The sequence below is a fragment of the Eriocheir sinensis genome, chromosome 39, assembly GCF_024679095.1.
Source record: "Eriocheir sinensis breed Jianghai 21 chromosome 39, ASM2467909v1, whole genome shotgun sequence".
In the NCBI taxonomy this organism is placed as follows: Eukaryota; Metazoa; Arthropoda; class Malacostraca; order Decapoda; family Varunidae; genus Eriocheir; species Eriocheir sinensis.
In genome coordinates, this window is record NC_066547.1 from 4,093,472 (window position 1) to 4,118,237 (window position 24,766).

At 44.2% G+C, this 24,766-nt stretch overlaps 1 protein-coding gene across 5 annotated transcripts in view; it reads right to left on the reverse strand.

Moving 5' to 3' along the window:
• Positions 1 to 24,766, reverse strand: part of LOC127008897 (cuticlin-4-like) — a 129,317-nt gene that overhangs the window by 27,799 nt on the left and 76,752 nt on the right. For all 5 annotated transcript variants that reach the window (XR_007761415.1, XR_007761414.1, XM_050881374.1 and 2 more), the window contains exons 3-5: positions 21,764 to 21,809; positions 2,535 to 2,743; positions 60 to 196 (exon numbers count right to left, since the gene is read on the reverse strand). Coding sequence is in view for 3 of the 5 variants with exons in the window: in XM_050881374.1 (XP_050737331.1) it covers positions 60 to 196; positions 2,535 to 2,743; positions 21,764 to 21,809 (392 nt within the window). In the remaining 2 variants the exon portion in view is untranslated. The remainder of the gene's footprint in view (positions 1 to 59; positions 197 to 2,534; positions 2,744 to 21,763; positions 21,810 to 24,766) is intronic.

Sequence of the window (24,766 nt, forward strand, 5' to 3'; positions counted from 1 at the left end):
TAACGCTTCTCATCAAGGTGTCGGCAGCGTCTAGTGTGCTGCCGGTGAAGATGAAGTACCTGACGTTGAAGGCGTTGGTGACCGTCTTCTCCTGCGTCTGGTACTTGCAGCGGATGTGGTAGCCGCGGCCCTGATTGGTGACCAGCTTCCGGTGAGGCTGAACCACCACGGTGTTGAAGTACTCGATGCCGTCCTCCTGGTGGTGGGGAGGGGGAGGGACACGGTGGTGAGCAAACGTGAGGATGATACGACAGCCAGAGCTCCTCCTACTCCTCCTCCTCCTCCTACTACTACTACTACTACTACTACTACTGTTATTATTTGGATGATGATGAAAATAACAATAGAGATAATAATAATGATACAGCGTAGGGAAGTTAATTTTGAATGCCTATCTACGTTTATTTCTTTGGTTTATGTATTAGTTTTTGTGTATCCGTGGCTGTATAATAAGAATATGTATCCAGTCAGCCTGTGAGCTAGTCGGTGGGATACAATGAGTAATTCAATCTAGCCAAACAACAAAACCAAGGCCGCCATTCAACGTTATATATGATTACAGTTGTTTAACTTTGGCATTCAAATATTTACAATACGCTGAACATTTGCAGACAGCACACAGACACACGCTCAACACACACACACACACACACACACACACACACACACACACACACAATCAGTACAGAAAATAAAGGCAAAGTGTTTATGTTTTCACACACTTGTTGAAGTTAAGAGTTAAAAAACGCTCCTCTGAAATCTTTTTCCATACTTTTCTCGGTGTAATGACTCTCAGCCTCTTGACGGGGCTTGCAAACCACTGATGCAATTTTTTTCTTACTATTTTTATTTCCTTTTCATAATTTGCATTTCAGATTTTAGTTTTACATCTGACGTGTTTGATTTACAGGTCCTTGCTCCGACGGCAGATGGCGTTGTCACTGACCACTGCGCTTTCACATGCAAAATAAGGAAGATTTTTAGTTTCTTTCAAGCGTCTGCCAGATTCATGAAAGCTGAACTTGTGAACCTTCGGGAGAGGCATCACGGAGTTTACCCTTTGGACCGGAGCCATAAAAACTATACAATGACCTGCCCTTGCCCAGACGTCCTGACGGAGGAGGGGTCTAGAAGGTTGATATCCTCGGAGTCAAAGAAAAGGGCGAGAAAACCCGTCACTCCCTCCCTTGTACTGCATTGTCCGGGTCTCCTACAAAGAACTCCCGACGAGGAAGCGGGCGAGCGAGTGTTATGACAGCCCGAACGTGGTGTATTGCCGTGGCTCTCCATCCTCTTTCCCTCTCCTTCCTTGCCTCTGTTGATTCGCACCTCAATAGATCTCGAGTCACCTCCGTTACCTTGGGACATAGAGGAAAGAACAGCCACAGGGAGAATGCAAACGTTATGTCATGTCTGAGTGTGTTTGGGTGTGCATGCGCATTTGTTTGTCCGACGCCCATGCAGGAATTCCCGACGTTCGCTTCCCGATTTCATGACTACTTGGCTATCCGTTTGTTGTCCCATCGGCCATTCAGGAAGCTTCAGAGGATTGCGTTATCAGATGATGTCAGTGAAAGGGGAATGTGAGCAGTACGGTAACGAGTTTGGGGATCTGATACCAACCATAACCTTCACGCTGAGTTATTCAATCCATTCTCTCTCTCTCTCTCTCTCTCTCTCTCTCTCTCTCTCTCTCTCTCTCTCTCTCTCTCTCTCTCTCTATCTATCTATCTGTAATATCAATATGAGTCCAACAAAAGTATAACAATGACAGTGACGTAAGAGGGAGAAAATCGAACATGCAAGGGATGGGAGGAGGAGGAGGAGGAGGAGGACGAGGAGAAGCAAGGGAGGGGGGGAGGCATCAAAACACTCACTCTTTCCGAACTCATGAGGAAAGGAAGAAACAAACAGAAAAGGAAGTTACATGGATCGGAGAAGGTAGGGACGAGAAGAGCATCACATAGGGAGGAATCAAAGACGTAACATTTTCGAACTCATGAAGAAGGAAACCGAAGGAAAGAAAACGTAAGGAAAACGAAGAATGTCAAACAGGAAGGAGGAAAAGTGAGAAGGACGAACAAAAGGAAGATCGCCAACTCAACATTTTCAAGCTCACGGAAGAGAAGAAAGAAGAAAACGAAAGATGCATAAAAGGTTAAACCGGTAAGAGGAAAAGTGAGAAGGACGAACAAAAGGAAGATCGCCAACTCAAAATTTTCAAGCCCACGGAAGAGAAGGGAAGAAGAAAACGAAAGATGCATAGAATGTCAAACAGGAAGGAGGAAAAATGAGGAGAACCAACAAAGGAAAATCACCAACTCAACATTTTCAAGCTCACGAAGAGAAGGAAGAAGAAAACGAAAGACGCATAGAATGTCAAACAGGAAGGAGGAAAAATGAGGAGAACCAACAAAGGAAAATCACCAACTCAACATTTTCAAGCCCGCGGAAGAGAAGGGAAGAAGAAAACGAAAGACGCATAGAATGTCAAACAGGTAAGAGAAGTGAGAGTAGACGGGTCATTCACTTACCATCTCCGAGCTCATGGTGCTGCACGATTTGAGCGGCAACTTGTACAGCACAGGACTGTTCTGCTCCCTGAACTCGGACATGCACGAGGAGTTCTTGGAGAGCCCCTTCGGATAGATCATGCCATTGAAGGCGGCGTTGGTTTCGATGGAGACGACGATATCATTGCTGTTACATATGATGCGGACGCTCGTGATCGTCACCTCTTTGTCTGTGGGGAAGAATAAAAAGATATATGTTAATGGTTACGTAAAGGGAGGAGAAGAAATGCATATCTATAGATTACGTAAGGAGAAGAAATACATTATATCTATAGGTTACGTAAAGAAAGAAGAAGGCATGCATAATATCGACACTGCATCCAACACAACTATAGCAACGACAATAACGAGAGGAACAACACCGACTTTTATTTGAGACTGGGGAAAGGTGATATTAATAGAGATGAATGTTATAGGACACGTAAATAGAGTGTCTAACTGAAAAAAAAAGTCAGCCGTCCCTTCCATCATTCACGGACTACAAAAAAAGTCAAGTTAGAGCAGCGTATTTTCGTGTCTCATTTGGAACTCGTTAACTCGGAAGGACAATGGGTCGGTCAGGACAGTTGTGACCCCGGCGTCCTGTGGTGAGGGCAAAATTTCACGCCACCATTCGAAGAGACCATAAAATCCAGGGAGACACAAAGACCAACCTCTGTACCGCCATAAAAGAAGAAACAAAATACTGCACTTCTATTACGAAACGTTACGTAAGGTTTAATGACTCGGAATACACGATAATGAGAACGAATTACGACACATTCTTAATTAACTCTCCAAGGTGTCCCAAGGAATTAATGCAGAGACGAATGCGAGAGAAGGGAAAAAATGTAGGTACGCAGTGGCCTTGGCTAGGAAATTACTCTAACTGCTTGCCTGAGTATCAAAATGTACCAGTTCGTCAACCAGTCGCAGGATCTCAGTCATTAGAGCTGCGACCCTCACGTAAGCCAGGTCTTGCTTGGGTGCTGGTGGCGGGCGAGGGGATGCGGAGGGCTCAGGTCAAGGTTTACTGCAGCGGTGGCTCTTTTCATCCTGTTTTCTCCCTCCGCTGCAGCTCGTAGCGTGCAGCGTGGCGCGGGAGAAGGCATGGGAGGATGGGACTGAGGAATGCATTGGTGTGGAACCGTGAAGGACTCGAGGACTCGACGCTGGAGGAGGAAGCAGCAGACAGTGACTGCTTGCGGACACGTATTAGAGGCGGACCCCGGAAGGGATTTTGGCGACGAGGAGGAACAAAAAGTGGTGGAGAGGTAAACTTGGTTCAACGGATCCTCAAAATTGTGATACAGTCCAAACGATTACCAAATGTGAATAAAAAATAATATAACGCATACATTTTCGCGGCTAAGGAGGAAGCCACGGACACAGTAAAAGATAAGAAAAACCTCACAACGTTGGTCTCACAATAGGTGAGATGTGAACCAAAGTATCAGTTGGGTGTTTCGTTAAATATAATTCTCTATGCACATCAGGAAATAAAAAGAATCATCATTAATTAATCGACAAAGATCACTAACTCTACTACTAGCCTTTGAACAGCATCTGAATGACTGCACTGAATGTTCACAATCAAATCATCATCACCTGTGCTTGGTTCTACATCTGAAGTGTTACTTTTTGTTGCACAGATGACACCACAATACAACTATTCATGAAAACTTTCGATCCTATCTATATAGTAATATATTAATACTGCAGGCCAAAGCCAAAGTCAGGTTCAGGGCTCATTGCACGATACGGACACAGCGAAGGTCGTTCAACCAACTGGCGTCACGCTCAGGCGATTGCACGTCCCGATCCTTTGGTGCCGTCCCCGCGGCTACTCTGCCTCTTTTTCCTTGTCACTTCAATGGAATGTGGGAACCAGTTTGGTCACATTTACACTTAACGAGAGATTTATTTCCTTTCTAGAAGCGTAATGGCATTGCAGCAAATGAGTCCAGACAAAGAACACAAATCAGTGACGTAATTCAAAGGACATTAACGATGGCTCACAGTCCCATTCCAGGGGCGCCGCGGGGACCGTGCTAACGAGGCGTGGTTGTCGTGCTGTCACCCCGCCGGCATCCTGCGGGCGTCCCTCGGCATCTCGGTGGGCGGCCGGGCCAGGGAGGCGATTTATCCCTTGTCGTGTGAGGTTCTGGGTCCTTCACCGCGGTGGTGGACGAGGGTGTTCGAGGCGGGTCAGGCAAGCACCGAGAGGCCTCCGTGTGCCAGGGCTCGGGACGTTTGGTGGCCGGACAATACGCGGCTGTGGTTCTTCGACCGCAGTCTATTTGTCTTCCGTGTTGTTACATCTCGAGCCGTGTTTGTCCGGTCGATCTTTGTCTCGGTTTTGGAGTGGCGGCAATAAAGGTGCCTCGACCCCCGGGACGTGCCGGCGCGAGGCGCTACCGTGAAGAGTACATGACTCCACGCTGTCAATGGGCGAGGCGTCAGGTGGGCAGCGCTTCCGCCACCTCCATTCTCCTCACGATACGACGCTGCTTGCCTTAGTGTCCTCAACGAAATGAATTAACATATCAATGAGGATACGTAAGTTTGACTTCTTAATACTAGGTAGACGATTAATTCTCCATGGTGATAGCCACATAAGGGGTAGTAGTGCGTGGTAGTGGGTAGTAGTGGGCCGTGAGGGTGATTCAGGCTTAGGGATGGACTTGAGACAGAGATGGATGGTGAGGGAAAGGAACGGAATGACGAAGGATGGTTTTGGTATGGGCGGGGCGCAGGTAGGGCGGAACTGCAGTTAAACAACGTTAGGCCTCACCTGCCCGTGCCCTCCCCGTCCACCTGATGCTGTCACTGATATCTAGGCCTAAATTAAACACCGAGAGGCCCGATTTCACGATATAATAGAGCAATTTTTTTCTTTCCTCTACAATTTAGTTGGTAATTCCGGTAATTCAGTCTTGTGTTGCAACGACGAGCAAGGAGTATATTTTTTTCAGAGCTTTCACGCAAATCTTTCGAGAAGCAAAATAGTCCGTGTGGAGGAATGCGTTCCCATAATTAGTGGTTCAGTCGGCCCCCACAAACCACAGGGGCAGCGGAAACCATTATGTGGGTTCTCTACCTGCCCGGCCCAGGTTCTGCCACCCACGCACTCCTCCCGCCCCCTCCCTACCCCCTCCCCCCCTCTCCACGCACCCTCACTTTCCTCCCACAACAGTGACATGCAGGAAACATCAGGGAAAACATCGAAAGTAAAACTAAAAATAAATCACAAATGAAGGAGAAAACTAAAGAAAGTATATTTTTTTTCTGCGACAATTTATTTTCCCCTGCAAATGGATCACGACGGGGAGTGGTGGGCGTTCGTGCGTGCGTGTGTGTGTGAGATTGTTTGTAGGTTGAAAATCTCCTCACGTGAGGTAAAAAAAATATAGCTTAATGGAACATATCAGCCAATAAAACAAACAGACTAACAAACTAAACAATCGGTTAAGTCTTCTGCTCAAACAAATAACGACATTTTACACACGACAACGTTTCTAGACAATGTTCAGGTTTCAAGAGTTTGCAATCGATGAATCAAAAGCAAAATCTGAATAAATGAAAAAAATAAAAAAATAAAAATCTCGCAAGTTATACTCCCTAATCACAGTCTACGTTCCCGTCACTCATGCAAAACACAAACGTAAGAATCCAAGACGTGGGAGCTTAAGATAGACTCCACGAACAGGGCGAGCTGCAGCATCTCTCGAGTGTACATTACCCGTTCAATTTCACCTCCATAAAGAAAAGACAAGCCCTTCATTTGCGCCTAACGGGCTTTCTCTGCTAAAGGCGGAGCGTCGGGCACTGAACTAGGCGGATCAACACGTCATGAGGGAGAGGAGCAAGAGGGTGAAGATATCGTCTGTATGAGAAGAGTCGTGGGAAAGGAGGAGAAGGAGGAGGAGGAGGAGGAGGAAAAGAAGAACAAGAACAAGAAGAATAAGAACAAGAATATAAGGAGGAGGAGGATGAGAAAGTTGAAAGATATGGAGAAAGAGAAAGAAAGAGAAGACAAAGAAGAAGAGGGAAGAAGAGAATGAAGGAGCTAATAAAGAGACGGAGATAGAAGAGGGCGAGGAGGAGGAGGAGGAGGAGGAGGAGGAGGAGGAAGAGACACAGCACGTCGCTCTATCAACCTAACATCACGAAAAAAAAAAAAAAAAAATCATGATATTCCTACCGGCAAGTTCTAGTCTGAAATGCAGCAAGTTCGTAACCAGATAAAACGCTTTCTCTGTTAACTTTCGCTGGCCTATGAACAATAAAGAGAAAGAGAGAGCCCGGCTAACACGTTCCGAAAAAGAGCTAGGAAGATGCGGTCGCGTGGGAAAGTGATCGGGCAAGTTCCAAACCCGCTGTTGGTAACGATGCAACGGAAAGTGACGGCTCAAACCACTGCGAAAATATATGATGTAAGACTCTTTTTGGCATCTGGGAAAACTGTAGCTCTTTCGATATTCTGCTTCCAAGGCTCAGATGTATTACGTTTTAGAGGATACAGTGTGTGCAATAGTATTAGTGTGTTAGTGTATTGCTCCCTAGGCTTAGATACATCACGTTATAGAGGATACATGGTGTGTGAGTGTTTGCAACGGTATACATGTGTTAGTGTACCCTGAATTCACTACCATCGTAAACAGCATAATCTTTTTTACTCTATAACCATTTATCTCGTTGTAAGTCCCAATTTTCAATCATTCACATTTTACAAGATTGATCACTGAGTTCGTATACACATTTTTATCACCATCATCATAATCAACAGAATCAACAATTGCTAGTCTATTACAGGACAAAAGCATTTCACAACGTTCTCCAACTCTCTTTCTCTGGCTGATGTCAACATAGTCCATTCTACTTTGGTATGAGTTCTAACTTCATTTCTTCATCGGGTTATATATCGGCCCTGACTTCAAACATTTCATCTTTTTCTCATCGTTCTCCATCTCTCTTTCTGTCTGTCCGATGTCAACATAGTTCATTCTACGTTGGCAAGGGTTCTAACTTCATTTCTTCATCGGGTTAATGTCGGCCCTGACTTCAAAACATTTCATCCCTTACACTTTACACACCCAGCAACCTTAACACGCCTAGGCCGAGCCAGGCGGTGAGTGGTGCCGCGGCGTGGAGGCGTGGGCGTGGGCGGCACAACAGAGCAACGGAGGGCGACGGTGAGGAGGAGAGGAGCGCGTGGGAAGCGGAGTGTGGGAGTGAGTGGGGGCGGCGGCTGACCCTCATGGCTTCAAGCGAGCTCGGCCGTGACAACTTTCCCTCTCACTGACACCCACGCCTTTTCCCTCCCAGCGGTGTGGTCGGGGAGAGGAGGGGAGGTTGAAGAAGACGGAGAGGGAGGGAGAGGCACCTGACTATACGTACGTGAGCGTCACACAAGAGGTAATTATCGTGTTTACCTGGAGGAGTCTTGCGAAGAAGGCGATGTGGTAAGAGAGGCTTCTTCGGGGGTGCGTTAAGGGGCCCGTGCTCTCAGACGCTTTCGGCTGTCACGACGAATAGTTCCAAAGGCCTCGAAGGAGATTAGTCGGGTTCTCATGCGTGTTTTCCTCATTCACGTTGTCGAGGCCTTGTCAGATTATCACTAGGCTCATAAAACGACCCAAGGAAATACCCACAAGGTCTATATAAGCCTTATCTAATGTGGGTGTGAAAGCCTTGAAATACTTAAGAATATGAGCCTAAGACTTACTAAAGGAAAGGCGTGTGTGTACTGTAGGGTGCTGCAGAAGCCTTGTCAAGCTATCACTAGGCCCACAAAACTACCCATGGAAATACCCACAAGGTCTATGGAAGCCTTACCGAACGTGGGAGTGTAAGCCTTAAAATACTTAAGAATATGAGCCTAAGACTTACTAAGGAAGGAAGTGTGGCTCATAAAAACTACCCATGGAAATACCCACAAGGTCTAAAGGAAGCCTTACCGGACGTGGGAGTGTAAGCCTTGAAATACTTAAGAATATGAGCCTAAGACTTACTAAAGGAAAGGCGTGTGTGTATTGTAGGGTGCTGCAGATGCCTTGTCAAACTATCACTTGGCTCATAAAACTACCCATGGAAATATTAACAACAAACTCTACGAAATCCTTCCCGAATGTGGGTGTGTAAGCCCTGAAATGCTAAAGAATAAGAACCTAAAATATACGAAAGGAAAAGCGTGTGTTTGGTGTAGGGGAGACTCAAGGTAAATAGGACCTTTAAGAACTGGGAGTGATTGATTGGGGCATACTATCATAAGGGTTAAGATCTGGAAACTGGGGGTGACTGGTGACTTGTGACTGGTGGCTTTTGACTGGAGGCTTGTGGTGTGGGTGGTAGGGGAAAGGATGACATATGAGAACCAACCCGATCGCTAGTCAGACAGGTACGCGAATGCCATTTAAACCTGGTCACCTGAATATCGCGTCTCTGTCATTGCAAGAGAACGTACATAATATTGTTTTTCTGGCGAGCTTGAATGAGTACAATGAACCCGATGTACTACTCACTAACGGTCGCAAAGGAACGCACTGAAATGAATACTCGCATTTATGTTACACTTACACAAAAAGAAGGAAAAAAAGAAGGAAAATGAAAATACGTGACGCGAGTAGCAAGTAACAACAAATGAGGGAGTTCATGTCATCTCTCCCTCCTTCCCTTCCTCCCTCCCTCCTTTCCTCTTTACCTTCCGTCCTTCCTCCCTCCCTTCCTCCCTTATGACTCACTTTCTCTCGGCTCTGTTGCCTCACTTCGGTTGTAGTACGGAAGGGAGAGTGATTAGAGGTGGAAAAAAACAACAACTTACAATACGAAGCAGAAGAAGAAATTATTATCACTGCATCAGGTAAACATTGAGATCAAGAAGAATGGTAGAAAATAAAAAAAAGTAGAAAAGAAAATAACAGAAAGGGAAAGTGACGAGGTGAAGAAAAAAACTTACTTTGCGAAGCAGAAGAAGAAATTATCATCACTGCTTCAGGTAAACATAGAGATCAAGAAGAAAGGTAGCAAATAAAATAGGTAGAAAAGAAAATAACAGAAAGGGAGAGTGGCGAGGTGAAAAAAAACAACCTTACTATACGAAGCAGAAAAGGAATAATCAAGACAGCTTTAGATAAACATTGAGAGCAAGATGAAAGGTAACAATGCCAATAAGATATGAAGAAAATACGAAAGAAATGGAAAGGAATAGGAAGGAAGAGTGAAGCTTACGTAAAGGTCAAATGGAGGGGAATAAGGAAGAGGGAGGAGGAGGAAGAAGAGGAGGAGGAAAATGAAGGTGAAAAGGATGTGGGGAAACTTAATTGTAGGCAGATTAGGTTTTTATGAGTTAGGGAGATGAATGAACTAAATCGTGAAGGAAAGATGGCGGATGAGGATGAAGATGAGGAGGAGGAGGAGAATGAAGATGAGGATGTGGAGAAGGAGGTGGAGGAAGATAAAATAAAAGGCTAAGAGAGGAAGTAAGCCGGTCGTGCAGTGAGTAAGGTGAATAGAAAAGAAAGAATAACAACAATAAAAAAAAGTAGAGAAATGAGGACGAGATAGATAGATTGAAATAGAAGAGAGGGCAGTAGATAGATAGAAAAAAGTAGATAAAGTAATAAAAAAGTAGTATAATAATAAACAAAAATAAGATAAATGAGGACGAGATTAGGAGATAGATAGTTAGAGAGAGAAAAAAAAGGAGAGACAGGGCGATTGATAGATAGATAGATAGATAGAGTGATAGAGAAAAAAGGAAAGAGAGAATCATCACCACCACCTATTCCAGCCCCACAACACCACCTAATCTCAACTCCAACGACCTACGGAAGTCACGAGGGAGTCCACAACACCATATATCGTCTCGTAATGGTGTTGAGTACGACGGACCGAGCGCGCAGCACCTCCCACCTCAAGCAACCCCACCACCCCACCCCGGCAACACACCCACACACGCCCTCCCACACGCACGCACGCACACACTCCCCAAACACATCTGAGACCTCTTAATGACGCAGGTAAAGTCGTTAATTACAGGTGAAGCACGAGTGTAATGAGGGAAAAGGCAGGTATGGAGAGAGAGAGAAAGAGAAAGAGAGAGAGAGAGAGGGGAGGGAGGGGGGAGCCATGCGTCAGTACTCGAGAAAGAGAGCGAGAGAGAGAGAAAAAAAAAAGGTGTCACGGAACGCTGCCTCGCCGGACGTTGATCTGAGCAGCGTTGTGTGTGTGTGTGTGTGTGTGTGTGTGTGTGTGTGTGTGTGTGTGTGTGTGCCCCTGCCCCTCTTCTTCCTCCTCCTCCTCCTCCTTCAGCGTTTTAAGCCTTCAGGAGGAGAACGAGTGACGATGAAAAATAAAAGAAGTCTATTTTTTTCTTCTAGTATCTACTCTCGTTACGCGTGATAATCAATTTTGATCGCCTATCGGTGTTATATTTTGTTTTCCACCTGAATTAATAGCTTTTGCGCGTATATTTTAACGGTAATATTCAGCTTTATCATTTGCGTGGTGCATAAACGAGTATTTTCTGTGTATTCAAGTATGTATGTTTAAGTGGAATACGGGGGGGGGGGGGGTGCAAGCAAGCGTATTAAATGCAGCCACTATAAATAAAATTCGCCTGCGTCACTAACAGGCTGGGGCCGTCCAAGAGACCACTCAAGAGAGCCTACCGACCTTACGGGCAACACCTAAAAATAATAAAATAAATAAATAAATTCTCTAATAACTGGGTATTCTTTTTTCAGCTAAGTAATGCATCTGAGTAATACAATATATACCTTCTTTCCTTTTATTGCCAAGAGCAAAAATAAAATAAATAAAATAAAAGGCCTGCAACACGAAAAAAAAAAAAAGAACCAGCAACACGTACAGAAGATGTAAAAAAAGAAAAAAAAAAATCTTACTCATCGACAAACTAACTCCATCACGGCTTCTCGTTTCTTGCTCTGTCTACTTTGTCTCGAGTCATGGCATTCGTGTGATTAAGGGAACGTGAACTCACTGATGGGGCGGAGTGGTTACGGTGGGGCCGGGCGGGGCGGGGCGGGGCGGGGCGGGGGAGGGGTGGGGTGAGGTTTTGGGGTTTGGGGAGCGGGTTAGTCAGTCAGATGCAGTAGAATTGCTCTCCTTCCTCTCTTTTAAATGTTTCCCCTTCCTTCCTTCCTCTTCCCCTCTCCTTCCTCTCCTCTTTCAAACACCTCCCTTCCCTTACTCTCCCTTCCTTTCATCCCCCCTTTCAAATGTTTCCCTTCCCTTCCCCTTCCTTCCTCCTTCCTCTCCTCTTTCAAATGTCCCCCTTCTCCTTTTTCCATTCTCTTCTCCCCTCTTCATCCCCTTCTCTTTCAAATGTCTCCCTTCTCTCCTCTTCTCCCTTCCTTCCTTCCTCCTCCCCTCTTCTTCCTCTCCCCTTTCAAATGTTTCCCTTCCTTTCCTTCCTCCTCCGCGGTGAGCAGGTGTATCCACTCAGGTGATTCTTAATTAGTCTTGTGGCGGCTAATTATTACTTCGAGGAGGCTCAGTACGTGTGTCTAACATGCACACGTACACTCACACCACACGCAACGCACATACACACGCACACACACACACACACACACACACACACACACACACACACACACACACACACACACACACACACACACACACACACACACACACACACACACACACACACACACACACACACACACACACACACACAGAGACTTTTTTTCTCTCTCTCCCACTCTCTCTCTCTTTATTTACTCAACTATTTATCTATCAGTTAGTCTTCCTACCTTACCTTACCCCACCTTCCTACCCACATATCTATCAATCTTTCTACTTTCCTCATATCTTATGTTCCTACCTACCTTACTTACATACTTTAGCTCTATACCATCCTTTCTACTTAACTATTTACCCATCATCTACCTTCCTTCCTTCTTACCTATCTTCCTTATGTAACCTATTTACCTAACTTCCTTCCCTTTTACATATTTTTTCTTTTCTACCTACCTACCTTCTATCATCTTTTTATCCGTGCGCAAGGTGACTAAAAAACACTCAACGTACAATTTATGAGAAGTGAAACCCCGTAACTCTCTGGAACAAGGTCGCGGCGACGGCTGGTCTACGCGGCGGCGGCGGCGGACAATTTTCTCTTTTATGAGGAATACGCTTTCTCGTGGGCGCCTTCGGGGGGCCTGGCCTTCCCCGCTGACCAAACACGGGACGCCTCGCACCACGGCACACACACACAGTAACTCTTTTAGTACGTATGCCGCGCCGCCCATACCTCGATAGCATAGCGTTGGCAGGAGAGAGTGAGAAGATAGACGAGAAGATTTGTTAGATATAGTTTATGAGATGAGGATGACATGCGATTTGGTCAAGGCTTTTTTTATGAGGCTTCTTGTTGCTTGTTTTCACTTTTTTTTTCATCTTATCTTTGCTGGGAGGAGTATGAAGGTACGTATCTCTGTCTTTTATCTTCTATGGAATCCTCTCGTCTACTAGTCTTTCTTTTCAGTAGTAGTTTGTCGTGTGTATTGTTTTGTTCATTTATTAGCCACTGGTCTGCTTCCTGTGATGTCCAAAGATAAAAAGAAAGAGGAAATGCAGGCTGGTCAAGGCTCTTCTTATGTTGCTTCTTCTTGCCTGTTTTCACTTTTTTTTTCAGCTTAACTTTGAGGAGAGGAATAAGAAAACATCTCTGGCTTATATCTTTTCTGGAACCCTTCGTTCACTTTCCTCTCTTTTATTTGGAATATATTTTGTGCCTTGTTTTCTTCACTATTGGCCTTCTGTCTACCTCCTGTGATGTCAAAAGGCAACAAAAGAAAGAGAAAATTACGCTTGTTGCAATGCTGACCGCCACTATCATAGGACTTTCCTGCCTCTGACTCCCCGGCCCATGCACTCGGCGAGCCGTGGCCGCCGCGCCTTGCTAAGCTCCTCGGACACACGGCGAAAGTTGTAGCAAGTGCGTACTAGTTAAGAGTCTCAACACGGCGGAGGGGGCGATGACAGCGACTACCAACATCACCACCGCCACCACATTAACGATGACCACTACAACTACATCACATCAGCATTAGGAGCAGCTTCCCCGCCCCCCCCACCCCATTGCATACCATCATGACCATCACCACTACCACCATCATATGCAGTCTACCACCAACACCATTACCGGCAGAATTAAACGTTCATTTACTCCAATGCTTTTTAGGAAACACAAAGATAATACAAACGAAACCCCAACAAAATAGCGAAAAACTAAGCTACACTACGCAACCTCGATTCAGAGGAGAACTGGGAATGTGTGGGGAGGATTGGTGCAGCATGGGCCAAGGTAGAATCATGTATTACGATAATAACTATAAATTCAATACGCCCGCGGCACTACGGACTGGAACCGACCAACCCCAGTCCCCTTAAGACAGATCACCGGCGCTATAGTCTGCAAAATAAATAAATAAACGAAAAAAAAAACATATATACAAGGACTAAACAAAGGGAAACCAATATACAGCAACGACTATAAGCATCGAGAGTAGAAATGAATAACTAAGCGAAAAACAACAAATTACTGAGGGAAAAAACAAAAGAAAATCAAAATACAGCGACGACTATGGATATCAAGTGTAGAAATGACGAACAAATAAAGGAGCATCAGTAAAAATCATACGACGCAGATCAGCCCGGCAAGAGGAGGTGGGCGGGTTGGCTGGTCGTCAGGCGTCCCTCGGGGTAACAACTTTCCCTCCGTCCATGAAAGAGGGAGAGTCGGGGGCGCGCGGGAATAGAATGTTTACGACGGAGAGTAGTCAGAGAAACCTCCTCGCCTCCCTTCACGGCTGACCAGAACCACTTTCCTTTCCTTCCTCTCCTTTCGCTTCGTTTCGTTCACTTTCCTTCCTTTCTCCTTCCTCTTCCCTTTCCGTCGGCAATGTTTCTCTTTTCCCTTTTCTCGAATCTAGCTTTCTTTTTCAAACTTTCTCCTTACTTTTCCTTTCCTCTATATTATTTTCACTTTTTTTTACTCACATTCCTTCTTTTCTCAATTTTCTTTCACTTCCTTTCCTTTCATTTTATTTTACTTACTTTCTCCTTTCTCTTTTTTCCTATTCTTATTCTTTCCACGTCTTTCCCTCACATTCCTTCCTTTCCCACTTTCTTTTACAACCGTCTCTTTCCATTTCTTTCATTTTCCTCTCCTCCTCCTCCCTCAAAAAAAAAAAAAAAAAGGAAATACCGAAGAAGTGAATGGAAAGAACTCAAAAAAGAGGTATGTTGGAATCGAAAGGAGGGACGAGACTAGAGTGTAGGTAGCCCCAGGTAGGTAGACCAAGACCAGGACGAAGGCTGTATTGTGAGGTAGAGCCAAACGTGTGAGGGCTAAGACGTAGTGCCTGTCACCTCATTCATCCTCAGGTGTGCCAAGTTTGGGCCTCAATGAATCTGGCACCGACCTGACCCACTACCAACGCCTCGCCTATCACCCATGACCCCCTGAGACGAGGTTTGTTTGTACCGTCGAGAAGCAAAAGAAGGAGAAGAGAAAAAGATGGACGGCTATTGTGCTTAAGATAAAAGAGATGAGTGAAAGAAATGAAGAGGCTGGTGATGAAGGAGGAAGAAAGGGAGAAGGAAGGAAAAGGGAAGGTAAAAGAAAGGGATAAATGGGAGGAGTTGAGGAATGGAGAGGGTAGTGATATAGAAGGAAGAGAGGGAGAAAGGGAAAAAGAAAGGCAGAAGGAAGGATGAAAGGAAAGAGAAGAGGAATCAAGAAGGAAGAGAGGGAGCAATAGACAGGGGGAAGGAGGAAGAGAGAGAAAGGGAGGAGGGGAAGAAGATGAGGAAGACGGAAGAATAAAAGAAGGAGGGGAAGGACCTGACGCGCCTGAAGGAATGAAAGGAAGGGGGAGGAGGAACGTGATGAGAAAGCGGAAGAGGGGGAGGAGAGAGAAAGAAAGGAGAGAGAAAGAAAGAGAGAGAGAGGAAGGACCTGCCATGCTTGAGAAGGAAGGGTGAGAAGTGGGGAGAATGAACTAGTCTTGTTGTATAGGAAGATGGAGGAAAAGGGAGGAGGAGGAGAAAGAGGAGAAGGAGGAAAGGAAGGACAGAGAGATAAGAAAATAGACTGACAGGGAAGTGAGGGAGGAAATGAGAAGCGTGTGACGGAGAGGAAAAGAAGGAAGAGTAGGAAAGAGGGAAGGAGAGGAAGAAAATGTATAGGAATGGGGAAGAAAGGGAAGGAGAAAAAAGGAACATAAGAGGATAAAAGAAAGGAAAGGAAGAGGTTGGGAAGAAAAGGAAGGAGGAAAAAAGGAATAGAAGAGAAAAAGAGAAAGAAAAGGAAAAAATATGTAGTGTTAGGGAAGAAAGGGAATGAAGGAGAAAGAAGGAACATGAGGCGAAGAGAAGAAGAAAGGAGGAAGGAGAGCAAAAGGAAGGAAGGAAAGAGGGACATGAGAGGAAGAAAAGAAGAACAAAGAAGGAAGTAAAGGAAAAGGAAGGAAGGAAAGAGGGACATGAGAGGAAGAAAAGAAGAACAAAGGAGGAAGTAAAGGAAGGAAGGAAGGAAAGAGGGACATGAGAGGAAGAAAAGAAGAACAAAGAAGGAAGTAAAGGAAAAGGAAGGAAGGAAAGAGGGACATGAGACGTAGAAAAGAAGAACAAAGAAGGAAGTAAAGGAAAAGGAAGGAAGGAAAGAGGGACATGAGAGGAAGAAAAGAAGAACAAAGAAGGAAGTAAAGGAAAAGAAAGGAAGGAAAGAGGGACATGAGACGTAGAATAGAAGAACAAAGAAGGAAGTAAAGGAAGGAAGAAAGGAAGGAGGGACATAACTTACTAAAGAGGAGATAAAAAGAGAGAGGGAAAGAGAGGAATCAAGACCCTTCCTAAACCTCTAAATAACGTGAAGCAAACCAACTCAAAATTATCTTACATCGACGCTCCTTTGAACCTGACAAGAGATTTATGGCCGTCACGATTACTAGCCTCCGACATCCACCTATTATCCACCTCCATTACCTCCTCCACCTTCTCTTTCTCCTACTCCACCCATCCATCCGCCTACCACCACTACTGTCATCACACTCTTCCAACTCCACCTTATCAACCTACAAGAGCTTCACTCTAATCATCATCACCATCATCATCATCATCTTCCCATCCACCACACCCACTAACATTCCTCCCTCCATCTTCCTCCCCCTCCTCCTCCTCCTCCTCTGCCATGCACTCCACCCTTCTTAGCAAACCTCAACGCCTCAGGAAGTGACATGAACACACACACACACACACACACGCACACGCACACACACACACACACACACACACACACACACACACACACACACGCAGTTCCGGCTGACGCTCTGCTGCTCCTTCGGGTTGGTTCCTTCTCTCCTTCCTTCCTTCCTTCCTTCCTTCCTTCCTTTCTTCCTTCGTTTATTCCTTCTTTCCTCTGCTCCTCACGATTACAGTCTAAAGAGTGACACGCACGCACTCACGCAGACACACCTCTCCCTCACCCTCCCCCCCCCCCCCCCCCCACACACACACACATACATTCATCGCGTCTCCTCATAACTGTCCGTCTCCCGCTTTTTCTTATTCCTCGTGATGTTGTTTTTGTCTTTATTCAGTTTTTCATTTTCCTTTTTTATTTTATTCAGCGTTGTTCGTCTGGTGTTTTGTATGGACTCTAAAAACTGCTGATGTTGATGATGATAATGCTTCTTGTTCCTTCACGTGTCTGCATCAAATAACTCAATGGCTGTTACACATTTACATAAGACTAAGTAGTACACTGATCTTACGTTTGCCAAAGTACTAAATAGGCGATTACAGTACCGCAAACCTCACAATCTTAGCTTCAAACTCTCTCTCTCCCTTTTTTTCTCTTGTCCTGTTCCTTCGATTCTCCTTCAAGTCCTATTCATCTCTTTTTGTATCTTATTTAGGCGATAACAACACAATAAACCTCACAATCTTACCTCCCAGCTCTCTCTCCCTCCCTTTTTCCTCTTGTCATATTCCTTCGATTCTCCTTCATTTCCTTTTCACTTCTTCTTTTTTATCGTATTCCTCCTTCATTCCATCGTTAGTTCCTTCCTCTTGTCCTCTTCCTCCGATTTTCCTTCCGTTCCCACTCAATCTCTTTTCTCTTCTTATTTCTCTTTCATTGCATAAGTTGTTTCCATCTATTAAATTCGTCCTACAGTCAAAACACACTCAATCAAAGGGAGTTTTTTGAAGGACACGAAAGAGTTGATATGTAAAGGGCGAATGGGGGGATGAAAGGCAAGGGTGGTGGTTGTGGTGGTGAGAGGTGGGTGGTGGTGGAAGGAGGGATACAGGTGGTGGTAGTGGTGAGGGTAGCAGTAGTAGTAGTGGTAATGGTGGTGGTGGAGCAGGTCATGGTGGTGGTGGTGGTGGTGAGGGTAGCAGTAGTAGTAGTGGTAATGGTGGTGGTGGAGCAGGTCATGGTGGTGGTGGTGGTGGTGGCGGCGAATTTCACAACTCTCTCTCCTCGCCTGACCACAACAACCTGTAACTCCTCGCCTTAGGTGCAAGCCTCGATTTACTGAGCACCGACCGACATGCTCCTAATGGCGTTCTGTGGCCGCTTGTTGAAATTCTCCAGAGTAAATAAAAAGAAAAAAATCACAGTCACATAAATGGATACACAAATCTGACAAGTTAGACACAAATTTCCTAAGAACGTCGAATATTAAAGGCGTTTTGTGGCCACTTGTTGAAATTCTCTAGAGTAAATAATAATGATAATAATGATAATAATAATAATAATAATAATAATAATAATAATAATAATAATAATAATAATAATAATAATAATAATAATAATAATAAAACACAGTCACGCACGTACACAAATTTCCTAAGAAGGGCGTGTAAGTTCTAGAAGAGACGAATTAATGACCTTTTCCTAGCCTTCCCTTTTCCATTCTCTCTTTTCTATCTTCCTTTCATTACAAAAACATAAATATACATAGTTACGTACTTATAAACAGATTTCCAAAGAATGGCGAGTTGGGTCCATTAGAAAAGGTGTATGAATGACCTTTTTCTGGCCTTTTCTTTTCATTCTCGTTTTTCTTTTCTCTTCATTCCAAAAAACATATGTAGTCAAGTATACACAAATATCCAAAGAGTGGCGAGTGGGTTCATTGAAGAGGAGGTGAACGTATGACCTTTTCCTAGCATTCCCTTTCCTTTTCTATTTTTTTCTCTTCTTTTCATTCCAATTCTTTGAGTCTGAACGTCTGAGAGTGAGCCATGCGAGAAACATTTGAATGGGTGAGGGAATGAATGCGCGTTGTGGAGAGAGGAAAAGGTGGTGGTGGTGGTGGTGGTGGGTGCGTGAGGTTCGGGGGGGTGTCAGGCAGGTATGGGTCAAGGTGTCGGGTGGTGGTGGCGGCGGTGGTGGTGGAGGTGGGTGCTAGTGGTTCGCTTTCTCCACTTTCCTCGTCTGATCAGGGGTGGATGTGTGTGCGTGTGTGTGCGTGGGGTGGGGGGGGGGGGGGAATTGATGGTGCGTGTCTAGTTCCTCCCCTCCAACCCCCCCAACCACCTCACCTGACAGCCTCCCCTTCCCCCCTCTCCCTCCTCCCTCCCATTCTTTCTCCCTAACACCTGTTCTACGCATGGCCGCAAAACGTATAGCTATGACAGCCTTTCGAAGCGCCCATCATGTGTACGGGGGAAGGTGGGTTGGGTACGAGGTGCTGCGACGAAGAATAAGTGAATGAATGAATGAATAAATGAATGAATGAAGGATACACTTGAGTAGGTGTTGGGCTTGGGAAGAAAGTTAACTCTCACTACTCATGTCTGTACTCACCTCCTTCTCCTCCTCCTCCTCCTGCTCCTCCTCCTCCTCCTCCTCCTCCTACTACTACTACTACTACTGCTGCTGCTGCTACTGCTACTATTACGTCCTAACCAATACCTGCTACAATATAATGATGTGCCACGCCCCTTTCTCTCTCTCTCTCTCTCTCTCTCTCTCTCTCTCTCTCATACACACACACACACACTCACCTAATAACAGATAACTTTAATAATGAAGAAGACACAGAAGATGAGAAACGAACACAAGCAAGAACAGGAAAAGAATGAGAAGATGAAAACACGTAAGAAAAAGCAAAACACTGCCATCATCATTATCATCATCATCATCAGCAATATCATCATCATCGACGTCAACTCTCCCTTTGCCTTTCACAACAACAAGCACCAAAGAGGAAGGAAAAAAAGAAGAAAAAACGCGCCGCAGTGTTCACCAAGTTTCTCTCTTCATGATGCACTGTATAGACAAAAAAACACACACACACGCAAAAAACCCCCACAAAAAAACACCACCACACAAGAAGGAAATCATTATTCATTCCAAGAAGTGAAATTTCCTTGTCGCGCGCCAGCCAGATAGACGTACATTTTAGGAGAACACAAAGAAACACAAAGGAAGAACAAACAACAGCACACATGATGGTCCTAACGAGGCTATTTGTGATAAGCTACACTAACTATCTAATCAAGAGTGGAAGATGAAGGACAGCACGAAGAAAGAGAAGAGGAGGAGGAAGAGGATGATGGTGATGATGATGAGGAGGAAGAGGAGTGAGAACTGTAGGAGGAGAAGGAGAGAAGGAGGAGGAGAAGGAGAGAAGGAACAGAAGGAGAGGAGGAGAAGGAGAACAAAACAACAGACTACAAAGAGAGAAGATGAACAAGACACACAGAAGAGAGAAAAACGGTAGCGAAGGAGGAAGAGGAGACTAAGAAAGGATAACATAAACACCAATAACAAAAGAAAAACGCAATCAGGGAGAACAAGGGAGTGCGATAAACTTGACTTAACCAACACACAACCCAAAATCAATAAATATATATCCTTCCCTTCCCTTTATTAACATTCATTCCTGCGATTAATCTGAAAAAAATAACCCAGACAAAACACACAGCACCACATAACCCCCTTTCCTCCTCCTCCTCCTCCCCCCCCTTCTCTTCCTTTCTTTCTCCACACTTTCCCCTTCCGTCTATTCCTCCGTGTGTCTGTCTTTCCGTCTGTCTGTCTCTCTTCGGCCAATGACTCGCTCTGCTCCGTGAACAAATAAATACAAACATAAATGGGGTGTGGTGCATAGCGTCTGTTTAAAGGCTTTCATGGTGCGCGGCTGCAATACTAAGGCGATGACTGTGTGTTAAACGATGTGCAAATAGAGGAAGGTGGAGGTGGTGAGTGTGTGAGTGAGTGAGTGAGTGAGAGGATGAGGGTGTGAAAGTGAGTGAAAGAAAGGATGAGTGATTAAGATGATAGAGTGTGAGTGAGTGAGTGGGAGAATGCATGAGGGTGCGACTGAGTGAAGGAAAAGAGGAGAGGAGAGAGGGAGAGAGAGGAGTGGAAGGAGGGAGGGAAGGAATGAAGGAGGGAAGGAATGAGTGAGTGCAAGAACGTGTGTGTATGCGTGTGTGCGTGTGTGTGTGTGTGTTTGTGGTATTGGAAAAATATGTTGTAAAAATAAAAGGAGCACATTAATCCAACCACCAGGAAGTACAGCCAACGTGGAATGAAGGGTCACCGCACTTGGACCAGAGAGGAATGACACGACACACACACACACACACACACACACACATCTGACGACATTGGCGACGACAAGATGAAAACATTGACCACACACGCACACATAAAGAAAACATAATAAAAGAAACAGCAACGTAATACAATCAACGCGAACAAAACAATTAGGAAGAAAAACGCATGAAAAGAAGACACACGAGAAAAAAATAAATACCTTAGTAAAATAAAAGGAAGAATAGAAGGTGGCCATGTACAAAGAAAGAAGAAAAAATGAGCAAACAAAAGGTGAAGTGAAGACGAAAACCTCATCAAAGAAAAATAAAGGAGAATGGAATGAGGAGACAAAAGAAGCGGGAGAAAAAAGAAAAGGGAAAGAAAAAAAGTACACAAAAGGGAGATTAAAAAAAAGAGGATGAGGGAGCGAGAAGGGAAAAGAAAGAGAGTGAGAGAGAGGGAAAGAAGAAAGGAGCATGACGAAGGAAGAAAAGAAGAAAAGGTGCAAGGTTGAGAAAGACATTAAAGCTTGGGCAAGTGAGGACAAAAGCAACAGTGAGAACTCAGGTGAGGTAAGAGGTAATGACAAACAGGTAATACTTGCAACACTTACTCGGTCGCTGTATTAGTTGAGCATTGGCGGCGGCGGCGAGGACGGCCTAAGAAAGAGAGAAAAAAACCCAATTAGACATGGCATATACACACGAAGGATAGCTAATTTTCACTGACAAGGCGGGAAATATGCATGAATCACCTTTACTCAGAAACACACAGGCAGACAAGCAGACAAACAGACAGACAGATAGACAGGCAGGCAGACACACGAAAGACAGACAGGCAGACAAACAGACACAGAAAAACAGACAGACATACACAGACAGACACACAGACAGACACTCCGCTACACAGACCCACACACATACACAAATATTTTTTAGCACACACTTACCAAATAACGAAAAATATGCAATTGACTGATACGAAAGGTAAGCAGAAAAGGTAAGTTGGAATTTGTTAACCATGACTTTCGCTTTAAATGGCTCGGGGGATGGTTTTATATGTTCGCCTCTAAGTGTGTATTTCTGTTACGTTTTCACGGTTGCTGACAATGAACGACGAGGATTTTAGAAGTCTGCCATTGTCTTCGAGTAAAACAGAAAAAAAACCTAAAACAAAATAACTGATTAGTGTTTTATCCTTTTCAGTGGCAAAGAAAATGTAGAGGAATGGTGGAAATCGATTTTTTTCTTTTTTTCTTTTTCTCTAGTGGATATTTTTGTTGTTGTTTATACTATGGAAAGGAATGGTAGAAATCGACTTTTTTTCTTTTTTTCTTTTTCTCTAGTGGATATTTTTGTTGTTTATACTATGGAAAGGAATGGTGGAAATCGATTTTTTTTCTTTTTTTCTTTTTCTCTAGTGGATATTTTTGTTGTTTATACTATGGAAAGGAATGGTGGAAATCGATTTTTTTCTTTTTTTCTTTTTCTCTAGTTGATATTTTTGTTGTTTATACTGTGGAAAGGAATGGTGGAAATCGATTTTTTTCTTTTTTTCTTTTTCTCTAGTGGATATTTTTGTTGTTGTTTATACTATGGAAAGGAATGGTAGAAATCGACTTTTTTCCTTTTTTTCTTTTTCTCTAGTTGATATTCTTTTTGTTTATATTAGCCTCTAACTTAACCTCTTTTTCTTTTCCTTTTCCCTCCTTCACGATCTCTTTTTCCTTAGTTGTTTATCTTTTTATGTATCGGCTTTTACCTTAACCCTTTATTTCTCTCTCGTTCTCACTCCCTCACGCTTTATTTTCCTTTATCTGTTTTTCTTTTTGTGTAGCTGCGTTTATCTTAACCCTCTATTTCTCTCTCTCTCCCTCCCTCCTTCCCTTACATTTTTCTTTTCTTTAGTTAGTTGTGTACCAGCCAACACCTCAGCTCCTTATCTATCTCTCTTTCCCTCCCTCACGCTTTATTTTCCTTTATCTGTTTTTCTTTTTGTGTAGCTGCGTTTATCTTAACCCTTTACTTCTCTCTTTCCCCCTCCTCCCTTACATTTTTCTTTTCTTTAGTTAGTTGTGTACCAGCCAACACCTCAGCTCCTTATCTCTCTCTCTTTCCCTCCCTCACGCTTTATTTTCCTTCAGCTGTTTATCTTTTTGTGTACCAGCTTTTACCTCACCCCCTTTTCTTTTTCTTTCGCTCCCTCAAGCCCTAACGGTGCCTCTTATCCCCTTAACAAAGCTACGTACGGGGCAGGGTTCACGCTTCCTGCCCATCACGCTTCTTGATTCGCGACTCCGTTCTCGCGATTCCTCATCCGACGCACCTTATTCACGGGCGGCGTCCCCTCCTTCCTCTCGTCCCCCCTTGATCCGCTACTTCTACCTCACGACTCCTCCTCCTCCTCCTCCTCCTCCATTCTTCGTTCTCATTCAGCGCTTCCTGTATTCAAGATTCACTCGCTTCGTCTCTTTCTCCCTCGCCTAACTCTCCTTATTATAGAGTTTTCCGCTTTCCCTGATGTTCTTTTTTGATCTCGTACTTCCTGCTCATGATTCTTCTCTTGCCCATTCTTCTTTCTCAACGGTTCCTAGATAAAGCTTTCCCTCACTTCCTCATCCTTCCCCAAAACGTCTCAGAGAAGTCTTACAGCGCCATATTCTTCGACACATCGGCGCCAAAGAACACATATTTAAACAAAGCTTTCATAGGAGTTTGGATTATCTCCAGGGGTAGTTTTATGACCCTGCTGGTAGTTCGACCCCTCTTTTGTACCATGAATCTAAAAGAAGACTCATTAGAACCCGACTGATCATATTTTTAGCCTTTGGAAATAGATGATGTGAGGAGTGGATGGAAGCGTCTGACAGCACCAGCCATAACCTTCATGACTTCGGCGACAGAATGATTCATGTATAGAGGAAGACATTTTTCTCGTGCGTTCCTCTTCTCCATAACTTTCGCTTTCCCTGTCCCCTTCCCTCCCTTCCTCCTCAATGTCTCCTTCCGTGCGTGGTTCCTGCGTGTTGCGTGGAGGCGCCAGACCGTGACAGGAGATGTACTGAGAGACGCCGCTCAATGGACTGGAGACAAATGCGAAAGAAGCTCACACACACATTCTCCCGCGGTGATGCAATGCGTGAGTGGGTTCCGATTTTCCTAAAGGGGACCGTTTTTTTAAGGGGGGGGGGGGCGGTATTTTTATTTGAGATGCTACGGTGTTTTTTTTATTTATTATATTTAGAACATCTCATTTCTTTTATTATTTTGGTGTTTTCTTCCGATTTTCCTTGAGGGGATATTTTTTTTGGGGGGGGGGTAGATTTTTTTTAGATGCTACGATGTTTTTTATTTATTTTATTTAGAACATCACATTTCTTTTATAATGTTAGTGTTTTTTTATTAAGGAACTTCACATCATTCTTACTTTCTTTATCTCTGTGTGTCTGTTTTCTATGGTGCCTCTTCATTAGAACATCACTTATTTTCTATTATTTTTTGTACCTTTTATTCAGAACATCACATTCCTTTATTTTCATTAACCTCTTTGTCAGTTTGCTATAGGGTACTCTTTTTATTTAGAACATCACATATCTCTTATTTCTTTGTGATTTTCT